General features: G+C 30.2%; 1 protein-coding gene and 2 long non-coding RNA genes across 8 annotated transcripts in view; 1 reads left to right on the top strand and 2 right to left on the bottom strand.

Annotated features, from left to right (window-relative positions):
* Positions 1 to 4: 4 nt before the first annotated feature.
* On the bottom strand, positions 5 to 1,246 carry LOC141529285 (uncharacterized). The gene is made up of 2 exons (XR_012479562.1): positions 553 to 1,246; positions 5 to 445 (listed from the first exon to the last, which is right to left on the bottom strand). It is a non-coding gene; the product is annotated as an uncharacterized LOC141529285 (long non-coding RNA).
* Positions 1,247 to 2,413: 1,167 nt separating this feature from the next.
* On the bottom strand, positions 2,414 to 6,135 carry LOC141529284 (uncharacterized). Its single transcript, XR_012479561.1, has 2 exons — positions 5,938 to 6,135; positions 2,414 to 5,117 (listed from the first exon to the last, which is right to left on the bottom strand). It is a non-coding gene; the product is annotated as an uncharacterized LOC141529284 (long non-coding RNA).
* A 354-nt stretch (positions 6,136 to 6,489) lies between these two features.
* The window catches only part of How (protein held out wings), a 43,284-nt gene continuing 37,869 nt past the window's right edge, over positions 6,490 to 11,904 (top strand). For 3 of the 6 annotated variants that reach the window (XM_074245779.1, XM_074245775.1, XM_074245780.1), the window contains exons 1-2: positions 6,992 to 7,215; positions 7,390 to 7,565. In XM_074245779.1, the coding sequence (XP_074101880.1) occupies positions 7,439 to 7,565 (127 nt within the window). In that variant the 5' untranslated portion in view covers positions 6,992 to 7,215; positions 7,390 to 7,438. Of the gene's footprint in view, positions 6,634 to 6,991; positions 7,216 to 7,389; positions 7,566 to 11,904 lie in introns of those variants that run through there. The other 3 variants (XM_074245778.1, XM_074245777.1, XM_074245776.1) reach the window with 3 other exon arrangements.

Genomic DNA, 11,904 nt, shown 5'->3' with positions numbered 1-11,904 from the left:
CAGATTATTTTAGTTTAATTTAGATTTGCATTGCGTGCAAATCTATCGTTTATTATTTAATGGTTTACAAAATACCAGTACCGACAATAATTTCAGGAAAAGTAAAATTTCGCGTGACGGACTACAGTCTTGCTTCTTGATAAGTGTCCTCCAGTTCCTTGGTTTTCGACTCCCTCGGTTGAGAGTTCATGCCTTTGGGGGTGGGAGAGTCCCAGAGGGTAGTGAGGGTAGTTGCGCGCGCCTCTGCAACTCCTGTCTTCAGTTAGCATCCCTTCTCGAGTTGGCAAATGGATCCACGTTGAAATGATGTCACGATTGCCCATGACGTTCCCAGGTTGTTTGCAGCCAGCCTGGATGTTTGATTTTTATTGCCTAGTCTTAGGTATTCGAGTAATCCCTTTTTAGCGTATTCGAGTAATCCTTTTTTAATCCCCTTTTAGAAATTCTCAAAATAATAATAAGTTTTATTAAAATAATAAAATAAAAAAATTCAATAAAAAATTTTTATAAATAGTTTATTTTAAATTCAAATGAAATAATATTTTTCATTACTTATAAAATTGTAATTACTGCGTAAATGTTTGTTTTTTTTTTTTTTTTTAACATTTTCTACCATAAAATTATAAAGATTTAAGTATTAATTACACGTATTATATCTTATATTAAAGTACAGTACGGAAATTGAAAGTTGTAAGTGAAGAATCTGTAGCTAAAGTGACTGTCAAGCACCCACGCGGCTCAATCAGATACGATCGGAGTTCTAAGGAAATGTCTTTACTTCGTTTCGAGATTATATATATATATATATATATATATATATATATATATATATATATATATATATATATATATATTATTGTTATTATTATTATTTATATTGTATATATGTGTGTGTACAATAACAAGTACTGTGAAAGTAAAAGAGAGTGTCGTTTAGGAAAATAGGCATATAATTTATAACTTATGCCTGGTGTAGTCGCGCCCACGTGGTTTTACTGCCAGCCATCTACGGTCATAGAATGTGACGTCAACGTAACTTCACATTAACCAATATGTGTGTAGGCGCCGAACGGGGCATAGAAGGTAACGCCCGTGGGATATTACCGAGGCGGTTCTCAAGGATCAACCAGGCTCAATCGATGCCCACATGCATCTACTGAACTAAACTAAACTATATTCTCTACATCAATGCGAATTATATATCATATAAGTAATATACACACGCTTATTATACGTGCGATTTAGAGCGAAGCTATATTACAATACATGTACTTACTTACTTACATATATATATATATATATATATATATATATATATATATATATATATATATATATATATATATATATATATATATACATACTCTTTTTATTCTTATAATATAATGTTATGATCATCGAAGACACCCAAGGTAAAGCCAGAAGCCTGAACCACAACAACTACGACGTTTTATTGCGTACATGATATTCTAATCATGTCAGAATATTCTAATGAAATTTGCTACCGATTTTATTTATTATCATCAGCACTAATAATATTTATCTGGCGCCAATTCTTGACATTTATTACTTTTAAATGCTTGGTTACATATTTAGTTATATACAAGGGTAATATATTAAATAACTGAATTGTTTCCGGTAATAATTAGCGAAAGTTATCTCTCGGGATTATTTTATGACACTATCTAAAGGATTTGATAATCTATCGAATCTTTATGGAGAATAACAGTCTCTCCTTCGATTTAATTGTCATACTTGATTAGATATTATTTTATTTTTACATAATATAAGTTTTTAATTACTATAAATAAATGTATGAATACCAAGACTAGGTTTGACGTTGGCATTTAATTGCGCATGAAATGTGGAAAGAAAAATAATCAGCAATTTTTAATTCAATGGAATGGATATGCAAAATCTAACATGATTATTGTTACGGTTTAAAATAATAATTGTCTGATTATTCATTTTCCGTATGGTAATCCATAAATTGTAAGATGATGACAGTAATGCAAGGGATGATGCGGTCGGTGATCTCAACCAACCATTATTCATAATATCTTTCTGGTGATGACGGTAGAAATAAAGAAATAAAGATAGTATTGCATAATTATTATTTTATGAGTCGTTGTTTAGAGGAAAATGTTTAATAGTATATCACTTTTCTCTTCACGACTAAGAATAAGATAATATAAGTGCTGAGACATAAATACGTGCATTAAAATGAACTGCAGCTTAAAATGCTAATCAAAAGATAATATTTAAATTTTATATTAAAAATTTAAATTGATATTTTTTTTTTTACTCTTGTAATCTATCATTTATTTTATTTATTCTTAATTGTGGATAAATATGCATTGATAAAATGAATCATTTATACATTAATCATTCATCTCTGTCATTTGTGATGATTAACTTTTTTTTTTTTTTTTTTTTTTTTTTTTTTTAAATAAGAAATGTTAGTCGCGGTCGATTACTCAAAATGATGAAATAAAACTAAAATAATGATAAGTTTGTAATATATATATGTAAAGATACGGGATGTGTAATATGAATATAAACGGTAATATTTAATAATAAAATTAACGCGATAGAGCAAAGTCATTGAGGTCATACCATGTACAGAGACATAAGAATCATGAACATCAAGATGTTAAGTAAAACTGGATTGGCCGGATGTTACATTAAGGTACTTGCTTGTAAGCATTACATACTGCTACTTACAACAGTAGATAGATATGTAGAAAACACGTCTTTTAATGAATCTTATCTTAGCAAAGTATGCATAAACACTTTACCATAACGGAAAATTGTCATTTCTCAAAAAGTTCCTCGGGAACAAATAGTACACAGTTAACAGTTTAGACAGATTTCTCAGGATAATACTCATTTGATAAAATAAAAAAAAAATAAACGACGTAGATACCTAACTACATTGGGAACTCTTTACGACTACGGCAAGTGCCCACGCATATCTCGTAAGCTCTTATTATATTGAGTTTTCAATAGCTGTAAAAGGTAAAATCTTGACTAGATTGCTGATGCCGAGTGGAGTTAGTCTTCCAAAGCATTGCTTTGATACACAGCATCAATTCCAATTTAAGTATCACGATAAATATGCCACCGAATCTGGAAATCGAGTAATTCATTTTCCTTTCGCTCTCTACAACATAAAACATCATTTAAATCATTCACTCAGACAGTTCTTAAATTATTATATGGTTACAATTGCTTTCCGGTGATTTAACTCGACTGACCATCAATATTCAGCGATTGATATAATCCGTAAAATTACTTAATATTTTTTTCTTCTCCATACGTTGTTATTCCTCATGGTAATTGTACAGCTAATATGTATTTATACATATATACATAAATTTATTCTCAATGTAATTTAATTGAGTGTGCATTAGATGTAAAAATGGCAAATTCCATAGCTTGTTGACCGACTTGACGTTGTCTTAGTCTCCGATTGTTAGATCAGTTCCATACATACATATATACTCGTTGATACGCTAATAGATGCTGATTGTACTTATTTGTGCACCCTCAGATGTAGACGGGTTTTAACAAAATTGTGTATTAAACATTTGTTGCATTTCTATACAACATAAGTACAAAGCTATATTCGTATGTACATAAATATATATTGGTATATATTTATGAGTAGGTTGACTTTATGAATAATACATGTTGAAACATATCACACTGTGATTATGATGAGGTACTACACAACAGTGCGTTAAGTAATGTATTCAAGAATAATCAAGGACTCTGGCATTTAGATTTTATTCTCCACAAGAAAAACTTACGGGCGTCGGCCCAATGAGTTCTACCTGTTCTGACAAATCATCCTTTTGCTTTTTCTTCTTCATCACCATTACAATAATCATAAAAATAATACTTGTTATTATTATTATTATTTTTATTATAATCATCTTAGGAATTCTTCTTCTTTTTCTTGTTTTCTTATTTTTATTTCAACTTCAGCTCTAGGACATAAGAATAATTTATTATGCAGAAAGAAAAGTACTTATAGCTAAAAGCGCATTGCGTTGATGTAATATTAATAATAAATTCCATAGTTACTTACAAAAATATTTAACGGCATATTATATAGCGATATGAAAAGTAGTAGTTGTTATGACATCATCTTCTTCTCGTAGATAAACGCGACCACCTTTATGGTGTTATAAAGGCTACATAAGAAAATTTACACGGATATCAATTGTCATAATTTTTTTTTTTAATTTTTATATTCCTGTGTTGACGTTCATCCAAAATGTAAAATTATAATTGGATCAGATACTTACAATTTACCCTAGATTTTACGGGATTTTTTTTTTATTTTAAGATACTCATAGACATATTTAAATTTGTACATCAATTCTTGCAATTTAATTGTCTTCAATTAAAATGAAAAATTCTTGAATGAAATTAAATTTGCTTAAACCAAGAAAAATTTTTCTACTCAAATCAAGAAGATGAAATTCTTCAAAATTATTCACTTGATTCAAGTAAATTTTTTTTTCTGTGTAGGTAAAAGATTTTTATTAAAAAACCCAAATAAATATGTTATGCCTAGATTTTACGGCTTATGCAATTCTATCACCGACATCCTACATTTTTTATGCATGTATATAATAATAATAATAATAATAATAATAATAATAATAATAATACCAGTGGTCTAAATTTATGAAATAAAGTACTTTCGCGTTATCTTTTGAGATGTTTCTCCTACACGCATAAAACTGAACGTAATGTTACTACAGGTGGAGTCTGCAAGATGTTATGTAGGAGGAAACGAAACATCGTGTGTCGGTATAGATTTGGGTCATCCAAAGGCGGGAGCTTCCTCTTCTATTCTCTATCCTATATATTATACTATCATCATCATCACCATCATCATCGGCCATATACTCTTCTACGTGGACGTTTCGCGTTCGTTTTCTAACAACCGTAGTACCGGCATGTTACGCTTCACCGACCATGAGACATATATACTTTAAAATTGTGTTGTACCGTATGCAATCAGCCTATATTTACAACACATTGATATAATGTTCATATGTTTACACCATCCTGTCGCTTATTTCTTCTTTATTCTGCAAGTTCTGATTAACAAAAAAGTATTTTTAATTTACAATTTTTTAAATTACAACTAAATAGATATTTATAAAAAATTGCACTTATATTTTTTCAAGTTTTTTACGTGTGACAATTTTTTTTTTTAATTTTTTAAGTGAAAATTTAAGTAAATTTTAAGCAAGAAAATTTTATTTAAAAATTTCATCTTTCGAAGCTCTGAAAAATTATAAATGAGATTTTTATAAATAATTTTCTATGCCTAGTTTATTTTTAAAGAAAAATAAAAAAAGTGTCTGCTAACTTCTACCTCATAGCAGATGTACCTATTTAATATAAGCATGAACTTAATATAAAATTTGAAATTTACTCCAAAAAGTTATAATGTCAATCGTAAAATTAATGACACAAAAACAAACCATTTACAGATAACATATTCGACAAAGCATATTTATTTTATAAATTAAATTACAAATATTTACTTGCTTATCAACTTGGCGAATTTTAGTAAAATATATAAAGAAATATTCTTTATATAATAAAAAATGATTGTTTATTAACAATAAACGCCTTATATAAAATAATTACACGGTTAGTTTTAAAAAATAAAAAATAAATAAATATTAAGAGCGAGCAACTTCTCGAAGCTTATTTATAAGTAATTAAATAATAGTGGTGTGCAGTTTAAAGAGTTCTTGAAGGTCGTTTAAGAGTTACTTCTTCAGTTACTGGTGCAGAGCAAGAGCATAATATCTACAATACAAGTCTTCTCATTATGCTGGGTATCGTTGCAAAGGAATCCCAGTTCGCAGCACACACATAAATTTAGCTTCACACTCTCAAACTCACCAGTTAAGTTTCCTTTTTTATTATGATATTTTTTTTTCCTCTTCATTCCCATACTACGTAGCTCTGGTCATCTCGCTCTCACCCTTCACATCAGCAAGTACACACACGATCTTGTTTTAAGTTGTATTTGTAAATGTGTGTATACTGTGGATATCACGGTCCGTAGCCACGCGGAGGCCGTATATGGTAGTGGGCGGGAAGGCATGGTGGACAGATTTCTTCTCTCAAGTGTGTTTAGTTGTTGCATCTCTCATACTTGTCGCTGTACGCTTGCGTTCTCTATTAATTCGCGCATGCGCTCTGTCTATAAAAGAAGCTATAATTTAAACAGGCAGATGGCGCGCATATGAAATTTTAGTGTGCGCATGCGTCAAACTAAGGCGCGACGTCACACAATTGCAATCTTGACTTGAGTATGAGTACAGTGTGTCGTAAGATAGTGGAGGTGGATAAAAGTTGAAGAAGTTTCGATACCAGCACCAACGGCGACAACAACGGCGACGTGGTAGTGAATCGTAGTGAGGAGGAAGATTTAAGTAAAGCTTATACCAGTATCAGTGTGTATTGAAGCAACGCTGGTGTAGTTACTGAGAAAAAAAGGGTCTCGAGACACGGAGAAATAACGAAGACGACAGGTCGGCACGATCGAGCACACGCGGAGCGGTGCAGTTGAGACCCGATACTCCGGTAGTGCGTGTGTGTTCTGTTTTTTTTATTATATTTTATTATATTATATATTATATAGTATATATTTACTTCTTCTTTATTAAAAAAAAACGTGAATAGTTTCATCATAATTCTGTTTGTTATAACAATTGTTAGAGGCAAAACTGCAACACGGTGTCACTGGTGGAGAACGTGCCGGTTTATTTTGTTTAAAATAATATTATTTCATAAAATATTATATTTATAAAATAACAAAATAAATATAAAAACTAAAAAGCTAAAAAAAGAAGAAATATTTGTGAAAAGAAGTAGTTGGAGCATTTTTTTTTTTTTTTTTTTTTTTTTTTTTTTTTTTAAAGCAGTAAGAGGCGCGAGCAGGGACTGGTACCCTCCGTCTCTTGTCTCTCTAACACAACGATTCCGTCCGCGAATCGCGAAGAAAAAATACCAGAGAGAATAAGTTATAAAAAAACGAGCCAACTGAAAGAAAGAGAGATAGATAAGGATAAAGTTTACGTATCAAACGAGGATAGACCACACGCGCGCCGGACGTGTTATTTGCGCACCAACGACTATATATCCAAGAGACTATATACGTAATACAAATCGTCGGCTAGTATTAAACATATATATATATATATATATATATATATATATATATATATATATATATATATATATATATATATATATATATATATATATACATAAGTAACAATACACGGTGGAGTTTTAATTGAAGTAATACGTTTTTTTTAATCCGTGGTTTTATTTCTCTGAAAACAGAAATTTTTTTTTCAATATCGTGATTTTGGCGTTAAAATTATCAGCAAATATGTGTGATACTACCAATCCGACGACTCAGAGTATTGCGGACTACCTGTCACAATTATTGAAAGACAGGAAACAACTCGCGGCGTTTCCAAATGTCTTTATACATGTCGAACGGCTCCTGGATGAAGGTGAGTTACTTGTTAATTTATGTATTATTTTTTACTGATAGTTTATGTGACATAAATGTTCGAGGAATTAATAACCGAGCGAATATATTTTTAGAGTGTATACTTTTATGAAACGGTAAAATTTTTAAAATAATTTTTCGTTTATTTGCGATTTTTAGACAGTGTAACTCACATGGTGCGCTTCAGGTTTTTAAATGTTCGACTTTTACGCCTATTTTAACTCAACAGTCAAAGTAATTACCGAAAAAATGATTGTTATTGTCATGAGTAATTATTCCTCTTGTTTTGTCCAAGTAAGGTATTTAAAGTCGAAGAAAACTTTAAAAGAAAAGATTTTTAATGGTTTTGTTGTGAGTCATTGAATCGTTGTCGCTTATATGCCATTGTTGTCGTCATCGAGATTTAGTTATCATCTTTTAGTCACGTGGGTTTTTTTTTTTTTTATTTTTATACATATTTATTTACATACTTGAAGTTGGATGTATATCAATGGCGTTTATTTGGGTGTGAAAATCCCTGGTTGTAAGATGAGAATTCCATTAAAAAGAGAGAGGAGAGAATCTGCGTACAAGGTCGTCCGCAACGTCGGTTGGAGTAAAAATAAATAATGAAATGAAAATAAAATAAAAAATACGATGCTAAAAAAAAATTTCGATGCCCAACAGTGAAACTCGGCCTCACGTCATGTCACGTGTACTCCAAATTATTAGCATGACATTTTAAATTTATCGGTTATACTTTATTTATTAAATAAATATTCGATTAAAAAATTGATTGGATAATTATCTTATTCAAATTATAGTACACACGATAGATAAAAATGCGCTAGATGTAGAAGAATATATAGATGTCATGGTTCGTTTGTGTTGGAATTGTCTGTGTACTCAGTAAATATACACCTTGTGAAGAAACGTCACAGGTGCTACCTGGCTTTGCTCAATCTTTTTTTATTTTATTTTAAATACTTTAGTTTTTTACACAAATTATTTACCTTCTAATCTTTTATTAAATCAGAATTAATAATACGTGATTGTTCTTTCATAAAATCATGACTGAGTATTGTATCGTGTACGTTAAACGTAAACAATTATTTGTAAAACAGACGACTATATATACCGTCTTTAGTCAAATTACTTTCAATTAAAATGCCAGATATTAACTGCACAAAAAACAGTATGAGGTCATTCATTTATTTTTTAAAATTAATTTTTTTTTTTTTTTTTTTTTTTTTAAGATTGCAAACAAATTTTATTTTAAAAATCAATCAGGGTATATTTTTTAAATAAATAATCAGTAGCTTTTATTTTTAAACTAATAATACTCAATTTATTTTATAGTTATTAACACTTTAAAGAGTTAATTGATTTTTTTCTATCACTCAATTTAAGTTTATCTATAATAAAAAAGGTTAAATAAGTTCAAACTAATTTATGTTTTTTTAATATATCTATACAAAGATATTATTTTGGCTTTTCATCATTCTCACGTCCAAAATTAAGAACTAAAGATATTATTAGCTTTCAAATTTACGGTTAATATTTTTAGAGCTATTAATTTAATACTAATTAATAATAATAAAATTAAGTATGCGGTTTATTCACTGTCAAGACTCTAAATTGAGCCTTAATGCCGAAAGATAAAAGCGAAATAATTTAATAGTTTTGTCGTATGTATTGTAGAAAAAGCGAGTAAAGGGAGTTGAACAAAAAAAATCTAAATTAGTGCCCGGAAATATCTCATCATAGTTGGTTCTGGTGTTTACGCCAAGTGGTAGTTACACAGCGCGAAAAATGCCACTTGCCTTCACGAAGTATCAAGCCGTATTTCTCTGGCATCTCTCCCAAATATTATCCCCAGATGCATTTTATCATGATTGTACTCGGAGGTTCGTGAACGCCCCAAATTGATAGGCTCTCTTCTAATGATACACCTTCTCGCCTTTTTTTTTTCTACAATTTATCACCGTATTACATAATTTTTTTTGCTCCATTAAAACAAAACCTCTCTGAAAGTCCTTTTAACACATAACTATATTTCTTCCTATAAATACTTAAATAATTAATATAAATAAAAATGAAAATATAAATTTTTAGACTATTAAAATTCCTCACAAGTTCAACGCTCGGCTATTATAAGCGAACATTAATTGCGCTGAAATTTTATCAAGGATCTCTCGTTAACTCTCGTTGAGACAATCTTACATTCATCTCAATCTCAAATGTATGTGTGTACCCGACGAAATTAATCATTTAAAAAAGGAGAGACCGTTTGTGATGAATTTGGCGAATGTCAAGTGTACTTTTGGTCCCTATCAGTCCTGACCGGGTAATTTGTCTATCAAGTACACGCGCGACCGCTATGCCCATTCAAATACAAAGTGGATTAATGTCAATCTTAACAGTTTAAATAATTTTTAAATTAACTCACTATTCTTCACATATTTTTATTTTAAATTCTAAAAATATTTTGTCAGTTAACAGAGCTTTAAGTTGGATAATTTATTTTCAATAACTGTTTAAAATTAGAAATTTTAAAGTCACGGTAAACAAAAATAATCTAATCGGATAATCCAACTTTTAACTTTCCAACTTCCCTTGTTTGATAGATCGTTCCAAAATCTCCACTTGGCCCTTAAAAATCCATTAAAGAAGTAAAAAAGGGGCATTGTCCTTAAAATAGAGAAAAAAAAAATAAATTATAAGAAAAAGTAAAAAAATAATGTGTAGTACATATACCCTTGGATATCATGATCCCAGAAGTGAGTGTCTACCCCTCTCACGTGGTCCCTTCACTCACGGTCCAGACCATCGGATCGTTTTTTTTCTCCCCTGCGGAGAGGAGGAGACGTCGGCTCCTTTCCTCTTACAAACACACGAGACTCATAAATATATATATATATATATATATATATATATATATATATATATATATATATATATATATATATATATATATATATATATATATATATATATATATATACGTATAAATGTATGTAAAATATATTAGTGTAGAATATCTGTATAGCTGTATAACTTAACAGAGCTCGGCCCTGCCAACGCGGCCGCATTCCTTGTTGCTCGTGAACGGCGTGGTGGTACCGCCGCGGTGTGGCTCCCTTTACTTGTATTTCGTATTGCCAGTGTAGTATTATATTATAGTATTAGTGTAAACCGAGCCCGGTTGAGGTTGAGCCACTGGCGAGTATGTTATGTATAGAGAGAAATACATACAAAAGAGTACTGTAGAGTTGAGCCAAGTGTGTATGCCGCGCAGTAATGTAAGTACTAGCGCTCCCGCAGTATAGTACTGAGTCGTGTAACCAAGGCACACACCCAACTATTATATTTATTTGCCACGCGTACACGCAACTGTATTCGGACCTCATACTCATCATATACACATATTTATCCACACATATGTTATGTATGATGTCCCCTAGACAGGCTAAGCAACTAAACTTGTGTAGCCTCCTCTACTCACCAGCTTCACCATCATCTGATCATGACTTTCAATATGTGTATTTTTTACTCCGAACATATCTCACCGTGTTTATTGCCAGATTTTATTTTTATAACTATTTTACTTAGTATTGCCTTTATTTTATTTACAGTTGCTTTTTTTTTTTGCAATAAATATTGATGGTACTTTTATTATTATTGTTGATGAGAAAAATGCTCAATGAGTGGATTAAAGGATGGATAAAAAAATTGAGATAATTTGGTAGCGGTTACTTTTGCGAATTTTATCTTCTCCTTCCTCTTCTTTATGTTTTTGTGTATTTATTATTGAGTTTACTTTTCTATAAAGCTTTTTAAACTTCGGAAAAGGTTAATAAAATGTGGGCATGCACTCTTGACGCGATGTCACATTTACATTATTAAAAATAAATATATATATATATATATATATATATATATATATATATATATATATATATATATATATATATATGAACGGTGGGCTTGAATACCGTTTACTTTCTTACATATTTATTTATAACAATAATGGTGATAAATAATTGAAAAAAAAAAAAAAAAAAGTATTAAGAAATGCTAATATTTATTTTATTGTATGGATAGTTAATGTATGTAAATATGGATAAAAATGCATGAAATTGATTATGTGGATTCGAAAACTAAAAAGTCAATAGCTATGTAAAGAATTTTTTCGGGGCAATGAATTGTTGATTGTTGTGAACCTCTTCTCGGGAACGGCAAAGATTCAAAGAGAGCGGTAGCTATAAGCGCAAAGCACATAACCACCGGGAGTGAACCAAGCATACACATATCTTCTGCTTAAAGCGAATAATGTATGTATATTTATATACGTGCTTAGA

This window comes from Cotesia typhae, unplaced genomic scaffold (assembly GCF_013202065.1).
Source record: "Cotesia typhae breed Kobodo isofemale line unplaced genomic scaffold, CoteBio_Ctyphae contig_48, whole genome shotgun sequence".
Lineage (NCBI taxonomy): Eukaryota > Metazoa > Arthropoda > Insecta > Hymenoptera > Braconidae > Cotesia > Cotesia typhae.
Note: the sequence above shows the minus strand (reverse complement) of the source record. Positions and strands in the feature narration are given on the sequence as shown.